This window comes from Amia ocellicauda, chromosome 13 (genome assembly GCF_036373705.1).
Source record: "Amia ocellicauda isolate fAmiCal2 chromosome 13, fAmiCal2.hap1, whole genome shotgun sequence".
NCBI classification, from domain to species: domain Eukaryota; kingdom Metazoa; phylum Chordata; class Actinopteri; order Amiiformes; family Amiidae; genus Amia; species Amia ocellicauda.
Window position 1 is genome coordinate 23,658,644 of NC_089862.1, and position 23,644 is coordinate 23,682,287.

The window sequence follows — 23,644 nt, forward strand, 5'->3', positions numbered from 1 at the left end:
AAAGAAGAGTAGCTACAATATTGTGGTATAATATTGGGGCATTTTCATTTAGTTTTTTTTTTCTTTTCAATTCATCTTGGCTGAGCTTTCATTTATTCCATCATAAGGGAAGGAATGCACAAGTTTTAACAGGCTCCAAAAAATACATTCAAATTGTAAAAAGGTAATAATGAAATCCTTTGTGACGTATGTGTATGAGTCCCAAAATATGCTCATGGAAAAAATGTGTAAGTAAGTTTATAAGAAAGTAATATAGTCAAGAAACTACAACTTTGCAAAAACTTTTTTTTTTTTTAACTACTAAATGGCAGATAAAACATTTTGAGTAGCCAGGGGCGGCAGCAGGGTATAGCTTGGTTGGGCTACAGCCCCACCAACAATCGTGTTAGCCCCACCTTAGCCCCACCATGGAACAACCAAGAATATCACAGAGCAGAATAAGCGTCAAATAACCCTGCCAAAATCTTGGCGCCAAGGGGGTCCCTGGGGTCAAAAAGTTTGGGAACCCCTGATCTAACCCATAGCAGCCTAATGTGTGGTATTTCTAGCTACTGGGAAGGGTGCTATTCCATGGTGTGTGTATTCACATTGAAATTCAGACGTTGATTTGAGCCCCACCACCGCCCCACCGTAGTTTAGCCCAAAGAAATACTCTGCCACCGCCAATGTGAGAACCACATGCATTAAACACCTTCATACTAAGTGTTTTAAAATGGGAATTTAATTAATTTGAATACACTACAGAAATTACTGTTATATGATAAGTTTGCATGGGAAAGTGCTATATTTCTAGGATTAACAATATTGAGCCTTGAAAAAGAGAAAAGAAATATACAAATTTATTCGCAAACATACATACAATTTTTTATTGAACTTTCCTCAGCTTGGTCATTTTTGTACCTTTACAAATCATCTTAAATTATTACATTGCATAAAATCTTCCAAGAACTGTAAAATATATTTTATTAATAAAATAGTCCTGAAAAAAATTGACATTAACAACAACAACAAAATTATAATAATCAATATACAAATGGTTACTGGTTCTGCAGTTACAAGTACTTTGGATAACAATTTAGTGCATACCGAGACACATTCAAAGTGGCAAGACTTGTGAGATTTCAAAGTGAAACTGGAAAAGGTCCTTGTATGGCACAAGCTATTTTGATATAGCTTCCTCATTATTTCTCTACCACGTGCAGAGCGACCAAAGTTCTTGTTAAGCCACAAGGAATAAACAAAATGAATCATCAATTGTTATTTGCAAACATTTGACCAGATGTTTGCAGTTAAAACACAGTGGGTGCACTCAAGGGAGGGGAACATTACTGTAACTGCAGTTCTGCAATAGCAGCACTTTAATCATTATTAAATGCAAGAACTGCAGCAAAAGGAAGGAAAAAAACCCTGAAGTAAGTTTAGTCTCTTTTTGATAAAAGAACAAGCCTTGTATTCCCCAGAGGTCTCCTCTTACAATCCACTGTTCTGCAAACTCCAAAGGAGACTGTTGTTGAAAAGTGTGGGAGATGGGTGCTGTGTCTCCCAGTCACTCAGTCTCTACAACATTATCAATGTCATCGTTCAGTTTACTGTCTGCCCCTTGAGTCACAGATGCTTCTGCTTTGAGACGTTTGTATTCTGTGTGAAAAAAGACAACAAAGACGCAAACTCCCACACTGAGGATAGCTGCCATCACCATATTCGGCACTGCAAGGAAATGAAGTAGCTGTAAGTGAAAGCAAACAGGTCCAACAACCTTCAATTACTTTTTTTAAAGAACCTGAGATGTATTTTTTGAAGCTAATCACCATAAAGGTTTTCATTATTATTTTTGTATTTGAAAGCATTAAGGATCCAACCAATACATATTCCACTTATATGTCCATTAGAGGTTTTAAACTCCTACTCCTTTTAAAATCAAAGACATGGTCAAAACAATGGCACTGATACCACCATGCCTGTAAATGTTCATATTATAAGTTATATTAGCTATAATATATATGTCTTGAAGATGACGGCTTTCATTCATGTGGAGGGTGTGACATCAAGAAAAGCCAACTAAGTGTTTCCACCCAAGCAGGTTTTATAGACAGCAGCCTCCACTGCAAGCTGACCTCACGAAAAAATATTCAAGCATAAGAACTCATCAGGATGCTTTTAAAATAATAAAATAAATAAATAAATAAATAAATAAATAAATAAATACTTCATAGTGGATGTGCTCTTTACCTCTCCAGCTCAACAGAGAATTGTCTCCCAGTGCGCAGGTTACATCGGGTGCTTCTGCCATCTGCTTGGTCATCAGCTGGAACAGGATGATGTAAACAATGGACTGGACTTGTCTGGAGTGGAATATATTTGGAAGACAGAGAAACCCATTTTGTCTTTTGTGTTTATGATCAACTTCACTCCTCGTTTACAGGGTAGACACTGTGTCACTGATTTCAGTTGTTCTCTCAACTATGATCCAAATGTGATCCAGACAAACAATGGAAAGAGTTGTGTCTCAATCTATGTAGAAAAAAAAAAAATATATATATATAAACAGGAAATGCATAAAATATAAAGTAATGGAAGCATCATGGGGAAAAAAAAAATATCAAGGAGAAGCAAGAATACTTGTTGTTTCAGGTAAAATATGTAATCCAGTTAGTAAGCCGTACGTGTTCACCTATCTTTACCCAGATATGAAGATCAGGCCCGCTGATGTGGCCTCTCCGATGGGGTAGGAGCACTCGACTGACAACTCCATGGCAACGGGATATATTGAGAATCCGAAAAAGCCAAACAACGAACTGGCAGCAGCTATTGCAAAGTTTTGATGTTTCATCTGAGATACCTGTATGGAGAGCAAAGACATTAAATATTTAGTGTTGCCAAGAGTATAGCACCAAAACAACACCTAAACAATCTAGAAATAATGAAATGTATTATTTCGTTGATAGATTTTTTATTTTATTTTAACTTCTTCATTCAATTCAAATGCACAATTAAAAAGCAAGGTATATATGTTCAGTAACATTATAACTCACCAGTGCAAATGCAATGCAGGCCAGTGCAGCAAGACACATGTTGATTTTGGTGACTTCGGTGAACTTCTTTGTTTTGTCCACAAACAGCCCCAGAAGGAAAGCTCCCACCACGCCGAACACAATGAAGAGAGCTCCACAAAGCCCCGCGAAGTCCTAACCCAAGAATTAAAGCAAAGTTCAACCATTTAGGAGTTTACCAGCTTTCTACCATAGCTATTTTCAAACTTTAAGGATCTTTATTATTATCCATAACCTTGACAAATTAAACATAATATACAGAAGTACAGACAGCGTACAAGAAATAGAGTTTAACAGATTTCAATATGAATAGATTAATTATTTTCTGCCATTGATTTGTTTTTAAAGTCACTATAATACCCCCTGTAACTTTATAACAGTATTGTAAATAAAGCTTCTGAATATTGTATTTATTAAAAATAAAACAGTATTCGGGTATTTTTGTTAACTGTTACTGCACAGGAAATGTGTATTAATAATCATGATCAAACATCCAATTATCAGTGGGAGAGACCAGAAGAATGTTCTTAGTGTGTCCTACAGCAATATGATGCAATCATTAGGGCTGGGATTTAGAAATATAATGCCATGGATGCTGCAACAGACTTGTGTGGTGGAAGTTATTCAAACCATTGGCAGCTCCAGTGTATCAGAGCTTAATGATATGGCTCTATATAGAGATAATAAGGTTTTCTGCGAAGATAAATGAGACAATATTTCCTCCTTGTACATTGTGGTTCCCCTCTGATATCCAGAAAAACATAACGAGGAACGAGACTGGTTCCTCACGTTCGTGTATCCTTTAACACACAGGATCTGCTCAAGCAGTGTGGAGAAACAGGTGAAGATGGCGATGCCACAGCCGAAACACAGCAGAAGAATCATGTATGCTTTGTTTTTCAGCAGCTGCAGCGAGAGAAGAGAGAAGAAGGTTGTGTGCTCTTAAGACTTCAGTGTTCCTCATCTATCAAATCTCAATAATATGTGTGAAAAAGAACGACATAAGCTTCCACTGTGCAACACATGCATATATACATACATACACACACAGCTAAAGCTTTATAGCGCTTTACCAGTTTCATTCCCTTCAGGAAAGGCTCTGAATTGGACGTTTCAGCACTCGCGGAGGGGGGTGTTGGGGGAGCGCTCGCCCTGATGAACAGTGTTGCTAGGAGACAGGCAATGGAAGCTGGAAAAGCGTAAATTCCCAACTACAAAAAAAAAAAAAAAACATTTAAAGCACATTGAAAATAATTAAAGTAAAACATCTCAACATAATGACAAATATTGGTCAATTCCTGCTGTAATGTTTAAACAGTTAATTCAATGGAAGACAAGGGTTACCGAATGATGGCAAGGCGTTACTCTACCCGTACCATTAACGGAAGGCCGCTTTCGTTCTTCACAATCAGAGGAGACAAGATGTTGGCAAACAGAATTCCCAGAGGGTTAGCTGAAAAGAGGAATAACCCATAAAACCAAATTAGTATCTAATCACTGTAATTATTCTGGCTATTGTATACTGAACGCACTGCACGGGTATTCTCTTATTCAGCACCCTGCCAGAAGAAAATGAACACATCCTAGTCAGATATCAGAAATGCACACAAAAACAAATTAATATCATGCATTACCCTAAAAAAGGGCACATTTATATGTGATCCTTCTCCAAGCGATAATCTGATATGACATGGACTTAACATTTGCTTTAGTACAGCGTGGTTCAGATTTTGCCAAATGTGTTCAGATCTTTCCTTCTGCGATACATGAATGCACTGTGAATGTTTCAATCCCAGCTGCCAATCAAGGTGTTCCCAATTGTGCTTGTCTACAAACTAACATCAGTTTGTGTGTGATGCACGTCTCGAGGAAAAGGTATGGAATTATATTGATTCTGCTTGTTGGGCCACAGTTGAGAGCTGATTGGTTCTCCATAGAGAGACTGATATATCTGAAACGTATTCTGACATAGGGCTGCCAGCTTGGCATCAAACCCTGGCCTTCACCAAGCACTTACACATAGAGGCGATCATATTGGCAGTGGCTCTCTGGTGCTCTGGAAACCACAGAGCTGCCATCTTAGTAGGGGAGAAGATGACAAGTGGCTGGGCCAGGGCACACAGAGTCTGGCCGAACATCAGCAGAGGGTAGAACATAAGCCAGGTGGGGTATTTGCTCAAGATGCTGATGAAGCGTAAGATACTGCCGGTCATGTTCAGCCAGGAGCTCAGGATCAACTTCAGACCAGGAGAATGGAGAAACATGGAGAATAAAAAAATAAAGGATAGATTGATGTCAAAATAGAATTAGCTGTGTCCATAGCCTAGCGTATTTTACACCTTCCATCTATTTATACTTTTATTCATGATGAAGGGTTTTGTTATTAATGATTATTTCTCACATGGCAACTGGACAATAAAAAGACAGAGGACAGAAGTGATGCACAAGAAGTTAATCAATATGTGCTTGGCTAGACATCTCACTTACTTATTTAAATTTAATTTTACAAATTGCACTTGAAATACAATACATTCATATTACTGCCTTTATAGCCATGTTGCCCCTGTCATGAATTTTGCCTGCCATTTCACCCTGTATGTAAATTCACTAGAACCTAATACAATAAATAATATATTCATGTATTTTAATCCCCTGGGGCCAGCAACTCTTCTTAGAAGACAGCAGCTTCCTTTCTGGGAGGAGCCAACTGTACAATGGGCCTATCATAGGAACAATCTGGACTACAGGCATGTTCAAGGAAAATATTCATGGAAAGAGGATGTTCAGACATTGTATTTGCATTTCTGTTTAAACAGATGGGAAGTATCTCACATAATCGTTAATACAGCTTCTATATTTTAACACAGCATGCCAGCTTTTATATTTCTTTTAAAGGATGTGTATTAGTGTGACTATGTCAATATTTTGTTTAACTGCCAACATGCTTTGTAGGGATAATTTTTTTAATCCTTTCCATTCATTGATCAGAATTTGGTTAATTTATCAAGAATGGAGCTAAAATATTCAATCAATCACACCACTGCATTAACTAATCATCTTTACAAACCGTACCGAAGTTTTGAGTCCTAAAGTGTCGAGCATCCATGTTGTTCCAAAGCTTACAGGAATGGCTACAACCATATAAATGAGAGACAGCCAGTTTATCTGATCCAGAGTCACATTAAAATACTGGGCTGTCTGATCAGCAACTGGAGCAAAACTCAGCCATATCTGAAAATAGATACAAAATCAAGTTACAGTTGAAACTAAACAAACACCTCTCATAAAGAAATTAAAATATGGCATATTGATCCTCATTTACGTAGTTTAAGTTAAAGCAGAATGTGGTAATAGTTACATCAGTTCCACGTGCAGTGGGATCCAAACAGGCATAATTGCCAATAAGTGAGATACAGTTACAATGAATTAAGTTTAAAGTGTATGACTATGTGGTTGAGTGATTGTGACAGACACAGCTAGACAATAATAAATCATTTAAAATGATGGCCCATAATATGCTTGCAGAATGGAAAAATGTGCCCAACTAACAAATATGTCTAGTAGCTCAATTTTGTGTCTGGGCCATACCCTGTGCTGCAGTCAGGCATTACACTCATGATGTAGGAATACAGGACATGCTGTTCTTTTCCATAACATACTGGGGTCATAATAGTTTGATGTACTATTGTGCTATGGTACAATTTAGAATACACCGATATTTGTAACTTTATTGGGAATTGCACACGATTTACAGACTTATTTTCTAACCAATTTCCCTCAAACTGCCACTTATGAAAGGCTTCTAATTATACAATAATTACCCTTGGTCACCTGAAGTGCAGAGCAGCAGCTGACACCAGATTTCTACATCAAGCCACTGAAGAGGAAATGATAGTTTCATGTAATGTGATATAGCAAAGCCGACTTCCTGAGCATGTGCAGAAATAAGGTTCATAAGGTTTAAGCCATTCAGGGAGTGATTTCTATTTCCTTTTTAACATGTCAATGAAAATGCTGTGGCGCATGACAAACAGACTTTCAACAAGATTCTTTACTTCGTAAGAAGCCTTAAAAAAAAAAAAACTAGTAATATGGTGGCTGACAACAAAAAGACTATACCAGTTTCACCCAAGTAGAATAAAACATCCAAGGCTATGTTATTTGATTTTGTTACATAATGATTCAGATTTGTGCTTATGTCACAAGATCAGGCCACATTTAAACAGACTTCTCAGTGAGACTTATTTTTTTCCCCCCAACTCCACAGGCAACAGGTGTCACACCGTCAATAAAAGTAAGATGTGTCATATATTCTTCTACAGGTCGAAACAATTTACAAGCAAATAGGTCACTTAGGCCTATATCAAATGAAGTACACTGTCTCCAGCTCTAAACACATTTGGAAAGCTATTGAGGCTTTCTGCCATCTTTTCCCCACCCTGATGTTAAATCATACAGAGAGATGAGATATAATAAAGGGACCCTATTGCCAGCACTGCACAGCCTTCTCTTATTTTAACATGTCATGAAGTTCTAAAGTTGAAACTAAAATGGAAAAACAAGCAGGGTTTTCCCCCAAATAATGCATCACCATCATCACTTGTTTTTAAGAACTTTTTACTGCAAGAGAAAAATGGCAACATATTGTTCATTCCTTGGGCAGTGAATGAATCCTTGGGCTTCTTGAACAAAACTGTTCTTCTATTAAGACAGGAAAAGAAAAGATTTATTCTGCCAACATGGAAGAGGCTGAGAATCAGCTGACTTAACACAACAATTCAATCTTTGTCTCACATGGTGGAGGTCAGCAAAATGAGTTTCCTATTGAATGCAATATTTGTTGGCCTCCAAAAATGAATAGAGGATCATCTGACAAACCTTCCATACATTTTTTACAATGACATATTTTGGGAATAGCGGTCAGCATAATTATGAAATAGAGATCAATGAAGTTTTATAAATTGTATAAATGTCTATTTAGTGTTTACTTATATCCTGTTTGTGCACCAGCAAAAAAAAAACCGAACCTGCAGGTTAGGAACAGGACAAAGGCAACAGAAAATGTACACTAGCATTCATTTCTTCAACCTCATGAAATACCCCCAAGAAGGTAATAAATACCTCGAAGACTGGTTAAACGGTTTGTTCTCCTCTCAGCTGTGGGCAATAAACTATAACTCCTTTTCCAGATGTGTTCATTTTTACTAACATTGCCTATAATGTTAGATCACAATATCTCAGAAAAGTGAGGGATTTATTTTATCTCAGTCTGCATGCAAAAAACTATTCTGATGTATTTTCTAAGTTATGCAAATAAGCAAAATCACTATCCTTGTTTCTGAGGTACTGCTTTCCACTTAGTTCTGTGCCTGGAATGAAAGCTGCTGTATTTCAGGCAGACAATAAGAAGTCATGGTGGTCAATTGGCATTAAAATGTTGCAGATCAAACACAATCCATCTAATTTACTAGTATATCTTGAACTGTATTCTTTTCACCACACGCAATGAATATGCTTACTATTATCCTATAATTAAATGAAGATTAAATCAATCCCTTTAACCCCTCAGATGTCCGTAATCAACTACAAAAGGTGGAGAACACATCTAATTGTCTCCATTTCTCTTAGCTCAGATATTTTATTCTCATGCCTGTAGATGGCTGCAAAGGCTTATGTGAGATTTCGGAAAGCATTGCAATAAGCACATTCCTCTCTCTTTGGACTTTTCCTATTCGCAGGAAAAGTATATATGTGAGTTGAAACAGTTAGTGATTTCTATGGAGCACATTGCCTGCTGAAACCTCATTCCTATTAAATTAGTTTAGTACTTTAGGAAAACCAATAGAATTAATCATTTAGTGGAAATGACATGTGAAAGAAGGAGTTTGGTTAATATGTTAATGTTGGTTGCGCAACAATAGCCAAGGCTGGAATAAAGGGATAGACTGCGGTGTAAAGGAGGGCGACTGGTAAATAGGCTGCTGGTACACAGAACCAGTGACACCAGATGTTGAGTGACTACATGTGCTAAAACACAGTGACCGTTCTGTTGCTATCACCAAATGGCAAGTAAGTCCGCATCCTAACTGGGCTGGCTACAGTAGCTTTTCACGAGATTCACTGTGGCTGAAAGAAGATGGGACAGCTTTGATTGTTCAAGCTGAGATTGAACTATATTTAAATTACTATTATTCAGACTGGCCAGGTTCAACTACAATTCAAATATCCTAGTACCTATAGCTGCACATCTCCATATCTCAAAATAAATGTGTAATTGGTCTCAGGACAGGCATAAACCTTGTGCTATTCCTTTATTATTACTTTTAATATTTATTTTCAGCAGCCTAAGATAGATATAGTTTCTGTACCCTTAAAAGTTTAGTGTTGGCAGAACAGGTTTGCCATTTGATATGTTCACCACCCTCAGTACAATACAGTGCAGGCCATATTACCACATGGATATTAACCACTTGCAGAGAATAGCACAGTACCAATAAATAGCTTTGTTTCATTTGCATACTTTTTCTTTATTTTATTTTTAGAGAAACATCTGTGGTGCAGAATGGAAACTTCTCTGGTGGATGTTTGGTTTATGGTAATTGCTACTTCATGTCTTTGTGTATTGATTGATGTGTTCTTTCTGTAAGAAACTCTAGCATATTAAAAACAATTGTTAAGTCATTCTTTGACTACATAATAGACACATGAAAAGAAAAGTGAAAATGAACAGGGGGAGTCTTTGCAGAAACTAAATTTTAATGGACTAATATTTCACATTGAAGCTGAACACTCTAAACACTAGTATAAAACACAGAACTACACAGAACACCTATTTTAAACAATTATACACATTTATTTTATTCCCAAACTTCACCTGTCAAAAGGACAAAGATTACTTTCAATGCATGAGGCTCTGAATAGTTTCTTGGTTAGTATTTCTGAGTCACTTATAATCAGGCTTGTAATGTCTCACCTACTAATCTTAGGAAGTCACAGTTTGCTGCTAACTACGTCCTCTGAAAGTCTAAAATAAATTGCTAAAAACACTTACACATCACTCTCCACTTCTTGTATAAGAGTTTAAGATTTCTGAATTTTCCCCCATGTTTCTTTAATGGCCATATAACATCAACACACACCATCCAAGCACTTTTTTATTTACACTTTAGTCTCAGACATTAAAGCAATCTTATATATATATATATATATATATAATTAATGTATTTAATATTACCAATATGATCTGTAAATATGGTTGCCTGCTAATCCTGTTTCTAAAGAAGCCTGATGTACAATAAATGTAAAAACCCACTTCCAAACACATGCATTAACAGACATAGTTATGAGGAAAACTTACTGTGATCGATTAATGCAAAACGTATTTTTTTCAAGTACAAAAATTAACACTGGCGTTTAACTGGAATTTTTATAAAACTATAATCACTGTTTACCTACAAATCGCAAACGAATGGTATGGTATGAGGGAAAATACAAGGACAGTGCAAATGTTTAGGATTATATAGTGCAGAGCTCAATCGACTATTATAGATCAACCTCAATCCCAACACTAATCCTAATTCTAATGTCACCCAAACCATACAGTGTCGATGTGACTTTAATCAAATCAAACCATCAACCAATACATCCGGCGTTTGTGTCTTTCTTATCTAGGCAGAGGTGTGAAATAGAATTAGTCGCCTTCATTCATTCTTCATGGTTTCACAGACCTCAATTTGCACTAGTCAGGACTACTCTACCTAAAATAACATCGTCCAGTCCATGACTTCTGCTAAATACGCATCTGGGAAACCAGCCCAACATGCATGGTGATGACTCCTAAAATCACACACTCGATACAAACTAACTGTTGTATCGTTACTGTATGGTCGTATAGCACTAGCGTGGCTCAGATGGTTACTCACTAGACATACATCTTGTGACAAAAGCAAAATGACCTCTAGGGATGTTGTTGTGGGGGAGGTGGTGGTATCAGGCAGGCTATTATGCTACTTCTTAGCCATATACACACATACAATTTCTAGGCATGCCTTCGTTGGAATCCTAGTTATTCCAGCCGGTCGAACACGTTGTTCCTTTACTATTCTGTGCTTCCGGGTTCGTTTTCCACATGAATGTCTGTGTACCTTGTAACATGAGTGGCAACTTTTCATTTCTGTTACATGTATGGAGTATTCCTGGTGTTAAGGATGCTTCTGAAGCTCTAGACTGCATACATCAGTGAGAAGGCTTGGAGTCTGTTTAGCTCACAGATCATGGGTGGCAAGTACACTGCACCTGTAAGTCATTGGACACACTCTAGTCTGCGTAAAGTAGAAGTAGTGAGTGGGGATCATTGCATAGGAGCGCACACGTCCACTGCTGGGCTTTCATGAGACGCAGATGCCCTGTGGCGTGCAGGTATCTCACCTACCATCGCGTTTGAGCTGTTGAGAAGGCAGATCACCACCAGGATGAACCATCTCCGTCTGTACACCTTATACTCCAGCAGTTTCGCCAGATCTGTGCCGGGCTCGGGGATGAGTCTCTCGCCCTCGTCTTCCTCCATTCCCGCACAGCCGGCGGCCCAGGACTTCAGTCCCTCACACACGAAAGCAGGGCAACAAGTTTGGATCGTTTTATAACGTTGTTCAGTTGCGAGGAACCCAGTGCAATATGTTCAATCCCACGAAAAAGCATGTGGTGCCTGTTCTGAATCGAGCTATAATCCCAAACGAACATCAGGAACCTTTGTTTTTGTAATAGTAGCCGAATGTAGCAGATTGTTCTTTATTTTAGAGGAAGACGCAAAACTAGGCGCAGTCCAGCCCAGCGCGCCGGGGAGAGTCAGCGCCGGCCGCCCGGGCCCGGTTTGCATCCACAGCCCCTCCCGCCCTGCGCTCCCAGGATCCCCCGCTCCACCCGCGCCATAGCGCCTGTCGGCTCGCCGTGCAGGAGCCGGGATCACCGCAATGATTTTAATACTGTCTGTCATCGATGGGAATTATTTTAGATTGCATGTTTAAGATGTATATTAACTTAGCATATAGAGACAACAGAATTTAAACCTATTGAAATCAGTAGATGAAAGGATGAATTGACGCGCCAGCCCTGGAGCAAATCTGCTTCCATACTAAACTGCTATACAAGACCAGTAGTTTTTTTGGTGACATTATAGAATTTTACAATATGCCATCCAAACTATAATAATAATATTACATTCTTCTTCTTCTTCTTCTTCTTCTTAGTCTTATTATTGCTAATGTTTGCTAGTGAGTAATAATAATATTCTAATAAACAGTTCAGTAATATTAAAATAATTATATATCATTTATCTATAATATATATCTTCAAATAAGAAATGGTGGCAATGATGTAGCCTATACTTTATTCTCTCTTACTTGTAAGTTATATAATTAATACTAAATTAAACATAAACAAAACAAACGTCTCTCTCCCAAACACCACCTCTCTCTTTCTCATATATGTATGTATATATTTATATATATACAGACGGGTGTCAAATTAAAGTAAGGTGTTGGGCCACTACGATCCACCAGAACAGCTTCAATGCTCTTGGCACAGATTCTACGAGTCTCTGGACTCTACTGGAGGGATGAACACCGTTCTTCCAAAAGATCTTCCCTCATTTGGAGTTTTGATGATGGTGGTGGAGAGCGCTGTCTAACATGTCGGGCCAAAATCTCCGGTAGGTGTTCAATTGGGTTGTGATCTGGTGACTGCGAAGGCCATAGCATATGATTCACATCATTTTCATACTCTCATTTTCAAACCATTCAGTGAGCCCTCGTGCCCTGTGGATGGGGGCATTGTCATCCTGGAAGAGACCACTCCCATCAGAATAGAAATGTCTCACTATAGGATAAAGGTGATCACTCAGAATAACTTTGTAATGATTTGCAGTGACCCTTCCCTCTAAGAGGACAAGTGGACCCAAACCATGCCAGGAAAATGCCCCCACAGAGCCTCTGGTCCCCTCACTGTAGGGGTCAAGCAGTCAGGCCTGTACCACTCTCTTGGTGTCACCACACATGTACTCGCCCATTTGTCGAGAACACTAGCCAGTTGAGCTGAAGCTCCTGCCATTCGTGCCCCAATAATGACCCCTCTTTCAAAGTCACTTAGATCCTTTCCTCTTGCCATCTTGATCCAAAATCAAGGTCAACTGGACCTGCTCAGAATTTTTATACATGCCACAGAGCATGATAGGATGTAAATTGCTTAATTGTATCATGCAGTACACCTCTTTGGAGGCATCTGCATTCATTATGTTCCTCCACTTATTTATTCAGGTCTTTCCATTAATTTGTCTGTATATATACAGCTCTGGAAAAAATTAAGAGACCACTCCAAGTTCAGAAATCAATGTTAAGTGGTCTATTAATTTTTCCAGAGCTGTATATATATATATATATATATATATATATATATATATATATATATATATAGAGAGAGAGAGAGAGAGAGAGAGAGAGAGAGAGAGAGAGAGAATGTTCTGAGGTTCACACTTTTGGGTGCTAAAAGTGTAACTGTATATGTAAAAAACTGAGGTCCAACACATTGGCTAGTACTGTGCTAGCCTTCACTTCATCTGCATGGAATGAGCTATTTGCTGTTAGGTGTAGTAGCAAAGGGTTAATTAAGGGAAACTAGTTATGGAAAGGCAGTGCAGTGGGAGGGAGCACAGAGAAGATATAAAGGTTAGGAAGAGGAAACTGTCTCTTTTCAGTCTCTACTCTCTAGTCTCAGTCTGTATCATCATGCATCATAATTAATAAAGCTGTTTAAGTATGACCTACAATGAGTTGGTGGTACTCCATGGAAAACCCAGTAGTGTCAGTAGTGGGATAGCAGCTGTACCTCTAATGTGCAATTGAACAGCTCCACCATGCTGTCACTCTGGGGATGCAGGGCTGTGGTTTGTGTCTTTTGTAGCTATAGGAGCTTACAGACTTATTGGATGACGTGTGGACTTCAAAGCAAATGAAGAACTGTCCCACAAGAGCTTCTGCCACTACCACTGGCTTGGTGCATATTCCTCAGGCCATTTTGAAAAATATTCTATGGCAATCAGAATTAAGCGATTGCCTTGCTCCATTGTGGTAGGGGGCCCAGGATGTAGATGCCCACTCTCTCTGTAGGTCACCTAAATTATACATATATAAATGGAGGGCTGGATAGCAGTGGGAGTGCATCTCCTATTTGAGTCTACCATTCCCGATAGAGCACTCCCTCTTTGATTACTAGGCTGTCCCATTGAGCCCACAATGCCTTCACCAGGGCTCTGTCTGGGGTGGCTTCTTCCCATGTAGGCCTTTGGCCATCTTCCAACTCAGAAGAGGTACAATGTCTCTGTCCTCCTTCTGTAGTTTGGTCAGTTGCTCAGCTGTCCACTTTTCTGGTGGCTGCTTAGCAATCTCCCTTATGACACTGACCATACACCTCTCTCTCTCATCATCCTCCCTCCAGTGGCAGTACACAAAATCTGCCTCCAGGCAGGGTTTTCAAAACCAGGCATCAGCATTACCACGGTGGCTCACTGGTCCATTCATGACTTAAAAATTGTACTGTTGCAGTTTCTCTAGCCATTGGGCTAGCTAGCCTTCTAGACTGCAGAAATTAATCAACCATTGTAGGAAAGTGTAACCTGTATTGTCTATAAATGGCTGCCCATAGAGGTAGTGGTAGAAGTGTTACAGCCAGGAGCTCCTGTCTTGTCATCTAGTAATTCTGTTCCGCTTTTCTGAGGGTCTCACTGTAAAAGGCTAACACTTTCTCCCCCTCTGGAGTCTCCTGAGAGAACACAGCACCCACCATTATTGGTTGCTAACATTATTGTCCAGGATGAAGGTGTGATCTGTGAGAGGGCAGACTTGCAGAGAGTCCTTGTTATGGCTTTGAAGGCCTCCTCCCACCCTATGTCCAGAAAAAACTGTGCTTGGCTTCAGAAAGCTTGTGTAAAGGACGTGGCACGGTGGTGGATCCTCTGATGAAGCACCTGTAATATGACGCTAGACCAAGGAAGCTGCACAGCTTGTGGACATTTGTTGGTTGGAGCCACTTCTGGCCCTGGATCTGTTGAAATCCCCTTTCTGCTCACTATGTGCCCCAAGAATAAGGTCTCTCAATGAAAAAAGGTTACATGCTTCAGTCCAGCCTGATGCAAACATTCCTGAACCATCTGCAGGTGTCTCATTGCCTCCTCCGCTGTCCTTCCATGGACCAGAAGGTATGGGTGAAAGGGTGCAGCACTTTCTATGTGGTAAAATTACTCCACTAGGTTCCTCATCCATGCAACAGTTTCCCCGCTCACACATCTCTGCCATTACCTGTGTTAGATGATTTGCACTAGAGCGGTGTGACTTCCGTCTCTGGCAATTCAATAACCTGATGTGAAAGTGTTGGTCTTGGGGCCCTATTACCAGTCTGTCTTGGCCCAGGTCTAGGCAGCATTGAGTAGCATGCAGTAAATCAAGGCCCAGTATCAATTTGGCCAGCTGCGCTTCTTTGGGAAGTTGTGAGCCAAGTGGTCTAGGAGGCCACACACCTAGCAGACTCATTATTGGTATAGGTAGGGAAACCTCACCTCTCTCTTCAAGGACTGCCCTGACCACCTCTTTCAGATTACTCTCGGTCTGACAGTTTTGTTGGTTAGGCTAATTGTGCATCTCTATGGTTCCCTTATGAGTAGCTGGGGTCTGAGGTTACATCACGGGAGGCTGATAGTTTGGCATGGAGAACTGGGCAATCACTGGTAAGCTGGCTCCCAAATGTAAGTGGCTGTTGGGTCATATTTCCACTGAAAAAGGCACTCACATGATTCACATGGGCTGTATTTATTCCAATTGCACGCATTTACTGAGAAATTGGCAATTGATTTGATGAAAAAGACACATTCTGAGTAAAGGTAGCGCTACTGAAGCCATGGGCTTCTGGGTTCCCCTGTGGATTTATGGGGCTCCCCCTTGCCCAGTTCAACTCTATTTGTGGTGGTATTGCAACATTGTGGGCGCTCATGTTTAAACTCACATCTCTGCCATTATTACTTGAATATCTCTCCATAGGGAATAATGCAAGCTGATGCACATTAGCAGTCTCACAGCTTGTTCTCATAGGGAAAGCATTGATTTTGACCTCATTGCCACACTTCCTGTTCATGTTTTCACTCCCCATCTCGTTAGCGGTTCCCTCGCTTGGGTGTGGGTGGTACCTTCAGCAGCATCTCTGTTCACAGCAGCAGCCAGGTTTTCAGCTATACACACACGTGTTTTCGTTAAAGCTAGACTGGTTTTCTCAGTCCAAAACAGTCTTGACCTGAATTTCAGCTAATAAATCTTCTTGCAATGTACTGGGGGATTTTTGTTTAATTTGGATGCGGAGATCAGTGTTTTCTAACCGTTGGATAAACTGCTCTGTCACCATCTGGTCTTGTTACTCCGACCCCATGCCTGTATATACAATTCCAAAAAGGCATGCGAGATCCAGTGTAAATCCCTGCAGTGTTTCTAGCAATAGCTGCTTTCTGTTCTACCCCATATCTCAGTGAGAGAGCCTGACAGAGTTCTTGAAAGCTGCAGAAGCTCTGTGTGGTCCCCACAGCTAGAATCTCCATTGTTTCCCCTCTAAGATTCAGTGCTAAATGTGACCCTTTATCTTCCCCACTGCAATTGTTTAGTTTACTGGCAATCTCGAACTGAGTGATGTAAGTCTTTCAACTGGACTCTTCATCAAAACTGGGTGGTTTCTGTCTCAGCGGGGCCCACGAATGATCTGCTTCTGTGCTGTTAACTCCAGGCTGTTCATTGCAGCCTGAATTTCTGGATCGACTTTTACTTCTTGGAGCTCATCATGATATGAAAGCGTGAGTTCATATCCTACCAATGTAATGATTTAGTATAAAGACTCAGAACAGAAACAGTTGCCACTAAAACCAGGGGCAGGGGCATTTCACCGTATTGGACTCTTCACTCTCTTGCTGATTGGGTGACCCTCCTTGGAGGTATCAGACATGCTTGGAGAACACAAAATGTTCAACACATATTATAGGTCAGACATCTTTACCAGTTGTACAATTGTCATCTTGTGCAAATCAGCAATTTGGGGTATATATTCCCTTTTCAGTGGATCTGCTGTAGAAATTGTTCCAGGATTTAATACATGTTTGTTCAGAAATGCATGTAGTTTGAATTTAATGTTTTTTTGTTGTTTGTTTGTTTTTTCGGTGGAATATTGGAACAAAAATGCCTCTGTCTAAAATGAAATAACATCTTGACAGTGTTCATGACTTGCTTCCTCTTATATTTTACTGGAGGAGATTGTTTCATATCTGTCCATCTCAGCTTTTCATTTTTTTTTCTGGTAATAAATGTCGGTCTATTGTTGAATTTCAAGTGTAGTCTAAAGATAAATTACAAGTTGTGCAAAATAAATTATACCTTGTATACCTGGTGTACAGAATATCAGATGTAATTTGCTGGCTATGTTTGCTCAATGAAATGCTTTTTCATTGCAATGTTTTTGACTACATGTTTAATGTTTCTTTAAATTAACAATGTATTAAATTATCATTTATAGTTGTTATTAGTTATTTGTTCATTTCTTAATTGTGATTTAAATGATTATAACTGGGGAGGCTGCAGGGACATCTAGGGTATAGCAGTTGAATTATATTGGAAAAAAAAAAAAGTCTCTTGAAAATCCAGGGTCCTAATGACCTGTTATTATAATTATACTATCTAGCAGTACCTCAGCCAAGGCAACAGACATGGCAGTATTGACATTTTTAGAGCTATAGTGAGAAGTGTGGCATCTTTAAATTGTGTGTTTAAAATCAAGTGCTTACATTATCATTTTGCCCCTTTCTCTTCTGTTCCACTTTGACTCATCGAAAATCAAAATAACCTCATATTATCATTATTGTCATTATCTTTTAGCAAATTGAAATTATATTTATTCTGGTAAAATGGTTGTTTATACTCATTGTTGTCAAGAAGTATCAGTATAATGCAAGGCTGACTACCTAACAAAATTTCAGAAACAGTGCTTAACCTCTCCAACATAGACAGGACTATTCCTCAGGCAAGATGAACACATTCAAGCTATGATCTTACTTTTTCTGTTATCTCCTGTCCTCCACAACAGGCAAAAACTCCAACAGAAGCCACAATTTCAAATAAACGCATTTTGCTGACATTTCAATGCTTCTTTACGTTGGGGGGTGAAAAATCTCCTAATGCAGTGTTTTCAATTCACAGAGGCTTAAATGATACTTTGAGAGCTTTCTCAGGGTCTTCTCTTTAAATGCAGGCCACTAAACATGCTAATACGTGTTCTATTTTTAATTATGTGTTTGGGTTTCATTCTTTTTTCCCCTTTATACTTCAGACACAGGCCCTTTTCTATTCACAGGCCATAAAATTAGGTTCTGTGTAAGTGTATCATTTAATGTAAATCATGCCTCCATCAAATGTTCAATTTAGATAGATGAAAAAACAAAACTGGAATACACATTGAAGTGTAAAGTTAAATACATGATTATCTGTTGTCAGCCACCTCAAGACATCTCAGATGCATAACTGGAAATACTGATGTGCATGATATCAGTACTAAAATGCTATTTGAATCCTATTTACATATACAGTCAGTAGTATTCGAAATGCTTATAACTGTATAAACATTTTTACAGAGCTATTGACTGATTAATAACAAATGTCTGTTAAACACACACACAAACACATCTATACAGGATGACAGCCTATGTTCTCTTGTCTTTTTATGATGATCACATAATACAATTATATTTGTTTAAAATATAATATTGTGTAATCCAGAAAACATGCTTAATTGCATATATTTGATAGTATACAAATACTGGGTTACCTGCTCTGCTTCAAGAAAACCAAAAATGCTGTTCCATAGAACAAAATGGAAGATATTGTGTTGACATTTTGTGGTGCAATTTCATTTCTGTACTTTGTATTAGATTTTTTACAGGTTTAGCTCTATTTATTTATTTATTTTTACCTTTGAACCATTGCATTTTCACATGTCATGTCCTTTGCTGAAGCTAATAGGAATGTCTGAAGTTTCCTACCTATGCACCAGGCTGCAGTGTACGCTGCAGTAAATGCACCAGGATTGACTCTTCTGCCTCAGGGGAAGCATGATGGATCTCAGTGCTGTGTGGCATTCTGCCAAATGGAGTTGGTCTTATAGCAATGTTTTTACAATTCATACGGTCATTAGTGGAAAAGAGAGGCATTTATAAAAATATACATTTTATATGTGAACAGTAAATAGCAAACATTGTTTATTTTAAGATAATTGCACAAAAAAGAGAGGAAGCTGCAGTCTTACAACACACTGAGTAATACACCACCCCCTTCCCCCCTTCAAAACCAACATCTCAATATCATTGAAATTGTATAAGACTGCTTGGGAAAGGCACAATTAATGACTCCTAGCAACTTAGATGATCTTTGGAAGGACTCAGAAGAAGCATGGAACACCATTCTTCAAAATGTGACTCTAGATGGATTTGAATGGTTTTGAAGGAAAAGGGCTGAATACGTTAGTTTGTATCAAGTTTTTTCAATATATTTTATTTTTTCCTAAAGGTGCATTTGCATTGAACACAAAGTTTTAGTTTCCTTATGCATCAGCAGAAAAATCCAAAATGTCTAAGACTACTGCATGTCAGAGTACACACACACAAACACATATATGTGTGTGTATGTATATATGTATGTGTGTCTGATCAAGTAAATCCTGAAATGGTGCGCTAAGGTGGTGAGAGATGGTTAAGTCTGGAAATTCGTGAATAGCTGGTTCAACCACAGAGAATTGAGGTAGGGGAAGGGGAGAGATACAGGAGAAACAATAGAGTGGATGTAAGGGGACGCAGCGTGGTACAGAGGGCAAAGATTTACAATGTGGTTATGAGCAGCTATGAGTATGAGTAGCCACTCAAGAGTTTTAAGTGGAAGTACAAAATGAAAAAAGGAAGTTGGGTAATTCAAATACATTAAATTGAATTTTATATACATATGTATCTGTCTATAATAGAGTTATATGAATATGTTCTGTTTTTATCATTTTCAATTATTATCAATATGATGTAGTACACATTTTTCAATCAGATTTAAAACCATTACTCAAGACTTCGTTATAATGCATGAAGCCCCATAAGCCCCACTGTGTCTGTCAGAAAAATACGATATTCTTAAGGCTGCTGTGCAAAATGTCATGTGTTTGAATCAAGCGAATTGCTCTTGAAGTACAGATTGATACATTTAAAATCAAACAGTTTCCAAGTCCTGCTAAAATGTAACCTGTTTGTCTCCACCTCTCCACTCATTCTCTCTGAACACCGCCTCCCCCCTCCCCATTTAGTGAACGCATGCTCAGTAACACACACGGAGTTCTCGCTCGGCTTGTTTCGGGATTGCCCGGACATTTTCGCCTCTTTGTTTTACTGAAAGTGGATTTTAACTCGGATTCAACCCAAGATCCTGCGGACTGTTCTGCTCCCAAACAGGTCAGTTCCTTCAACTTGAGAGCGATCGAGCTGGCCGTTTTGCAGAGGTTGATCATTGGCCGCGATGGCCGGGAATCACCCAGGGTTTTATTTTTTGTCTGTGGCTTTTTTTCCCCTTGGTGGTATGTGCATGCTGTGCGTGTTGTTGTATGTGTCTATGTGCTGGTGCTGTGTGTGTATGGCGACGCCGGGCCCTGCAGTTATACGCCGGGGTCATCTTTTTTACTGAAAAGTGCAGCTTAGGGGGGACCAAAGGGTCGAGGGGCCGCGCCGGGATTGTGCTTCAGTGGGGGAATGCGACCGTGTGAGCTAAAATGCTTGAAAAAAAAAGCGTAGGTGCTGCTCTACATGTAGAAGACAATTTTTTCATTAGGCTGGAATGTTGGTGGAACCCATAGTCCACCATTAACCCCTTCGGGCTTAGAAAGTTTGGGGGTGTAGCTGACGCCACATGATTTAATAAGGACAAAAGGAAGTTCAAGCTTAAGTGCTTAAGATGCAGACTGATGGAGGTTAAAAAAACCCCACAAGCAAGGTACAGGGGTAGGTGCTATCATTTTAAGTTTAAGCAAGGAATAACCGAGCCCACAAGTGCTTCCCCCCCGGGCAAGTATAGGTGGTTAACTTGCAATTGGTAACAGTTTCCAAAGAAGTGAAATGGGAATGATGGGGAAAGATGGTTGGGCTGGAGCAGTGCGCGGCTAGCGGATGCTGCTCCTGTGGGCTCTTTGAACACAAGAGGCTCGTTTGAACTGGAGCCTGAGAGTCTCTCCCAGACGACCAACTTTCACATTTGTCTGTTTTTGGGGTGCTCCTGTGCTGGAGTGATACGATTGCACCACCATCCATCTCATCGCGTGTGCTGATTGAGTTCAACTTGTTAATATACTTTTATACAAGTCGTGTTTAGAAAATCCCCCCCCCCCCCCCCAAAAAAAAAAAAAAAAAAGCAATCGTTTTGAATGTCAACTGAATTGAACCAATCTGGTAAAGTGAAGCAGGAGGAAAGGTTGGTGAATTGGCATGAGTAGTGTGCAGTAGTGGTCAGGGCTCTGGACTCAATCCCAGGTGGGGGGCACTGCTGTTGTACTCTTGAGGAAGGCACTGTAGCTAGATTGCTCCTGTAAATGTCCAGCTGTATAAATAATGTGATGTATTGTAACAATTGTAAGTCACCCTGGATAAGGGTGTCTGCTAATAAATCAAGTAATAATAATGCGTTACATGGAATTGTATCTTGAATAATAGAGCCCAGTCATCAGAGCAAAATCTCATATGTAACAGTTTTTGCAATTGTAGCATTGATCACAGACTTGTAAAGTAACTGTTGAATGAGAACACATCCACAACTATGAACGTGGTACTGCAAAAGAACAACAGCAGCCAGTTAAACTCGTAATTAATGACTAGGCCAGTTTAAAGTTAATGTTTGAAGGCACACAATTGTTAGAATTTGACGATTCAGACATTTTGATTACATTTAGAAAAGGAACTCCTTAACCAAATAAGGATGTTGAGCAATAAGGTGACAGTACTGTGATCTCAAAGTTATTAATGTAATTTTGTTATATGGCAGTACCCCTACAAAAGTTAGCCACACCACGTGTAACCTACTATACTTCGCCAGAGCATGTGATATGAGTCTTTTTATTGGTATATTAACAAAATAATACTTGGCTGGTTTGTGAATTGACTTTGCACCTCACCAGTGATTGTTGTGTGTGCTTGACTTCTATTAAGATGAATTTCAACTGTGGTGGATGCTAGTGAAACTGGTTTAAAACCGGTTGTTTAATTCCACTGTTTTAGAACCAATTACTGTGCCTGAGTAACCATTGTTTAGAAGGGAAGATCAATTTGGAGGGCACGCTGTCTGATGCATCTGTTGGTTTGAATGTATTTCACTCATAATCTGCGCATATTTGAAATAAAGGTACGGAAACCACCGGAAAAAGTCCTTAAATCATAATCTTCAGTTTTCACAGCACTTTACGTCACAAGTCACAACACCAGTCTAAAAATGTCAAAGTTGAAAGTGTAAACAAACGGAACTAAACATTACTTTAGATCCCAAGCCTGATATGAAGCTGTTTGTGGGGGTAGATACTACTGAAAATGCTTGGCAAGTATCAGATTGATATTGAATCAAAGCATACATTCACAGTGTTCTAGTATAATTATCAGTGCATTTTGATAGGCATAGCAAATAAAAACCTAATTTGGTACATTTATGATCATATCAACAGTGATTGTACTGTTTCACTTTCAAAACTGTTATTATTACAGTTTACTTTCTTCCACCGATGTGACCCTGTACATTTGTGAATTCTCTTGTAACAGTTTAACCTGTGTCATTACACTCTCCAACCGTTTCTGTTCCTGGTAAAGCAGGGGATGACTACATTGTGTCACTGTTTTTGACATAGACACTTTTTAGAGCTCTAGTTGCATTTTTTCTTGTAACTCGCACATACATTTATTCAGATTGACCCTATAAGGGAAATCTGCTTAATTTCTTCTTCCGTAACATCAGGCTAGGTCTGGGAGCAATTTAATTTTTTTTGGTACATGATACAGCTCAGTCATTTAGTGACGAATTGGATAACAAAGTGTTGTTCACAAATTCACACAAAGCTGTTTAGTGTTTTAATGAACATGGTTTAACATTTTCTTAAGCACAACTGTACAACAACCCTGCAGCTTGATTGTCAGTGGTTCAGAAGGTGATTCTTATTGCTGTATCTCAGGATTCATTTGTGCTGAGGACATAGTGTACGTCATTTGTTGGATTATGATTCAATTTAATTAACAATTAAATGAATGTGACCTTGTATGTAACTCTGACCTTGAGCGTGAATGTTCCAGTCCTTATACGTCTAAAAATTAAAAATGTGAACATGTATTTTAAGAATAAAACTTTTTCAGAGAGCATAACCGATTTGCTTTTATTACGAATTACTGACTTTTTAAATATTGTGGAAAGTCATACTGAGAACTTGCATTTCACAGAAAGTCAGCACACACTAAATGAGAATCCACT

General features: G+C 39.0%; 2 protein-coding genes across 5 annotated transcripts in view; one reads left to right on the forward strand and one right to left on the reverse strand.

The window, feature by feature from the left end:
* Window positions 1-703: 703 nt before the first annotated feature.
* On the reverse strand, window positions 704-11,931 carry slc49a3 (solute carrier family 49 member 3). 3 transcript variants are annotated; one of them, XM_066720229.1, is made up of 10 exons: window positions 11,482-11,931; window positions 6,123-6,281; window positions 5,068-5,287; window positions 4,427-4,503; window positions 4,124-4,261; window positions 3,840-3,956; window positions 3,033-3,185; window positions 2,682-2,839; window positions 2,230-2,342; window positions 704-1,707 (listed from the first exon to the last, which is right to left on the reverse strand). In XM_066720229.1, the coding sequence occupies exons 1-10, from the start codon at window positions 11,614-11,616 to the stop codon at window positions 1,547-1,549; spliced, it is 1,431 nt and encodes a 476-aa protein (XP_066576326.1). In that variant the 5' UTR covers window positions 11,617-11,931; the 3' UTR covers window positions 704-1,546. The 3 variants fall into 3 exon arrangements, with proteins under 3 accessions (XP_066576326.1, XP_066576327.1, XP_066576328.1); XM_066720230.1 differs by lacking the exon at window positions 3,840-3,956; XM_066720231.1 differs by lacking the exons at window positions 704-1,707; window positions 2,230-2,342 and adding an exon at window positions 2,391-2,511.
* Window positions 11,932-20,469: 8,538 nt separating this feature from the next.
* The window catches only part of pcgf3 (polycomb group ring finger 3), a 62,966-nt gene continuing 59,791 nt past the window's right edge, over window positions 20,470-23,644 (forward strand). For both annotated transcript variants that reach the window (XM_066720232.1, XM_066720233.1), the window contains exon 1: window positions 20,470-20,604. The gene's annotated coding sequence lies outside the window, so the exon portion shown is untranslated. The remainder of the gene's footprint in view (window positions 20,605-23,644) is intronic.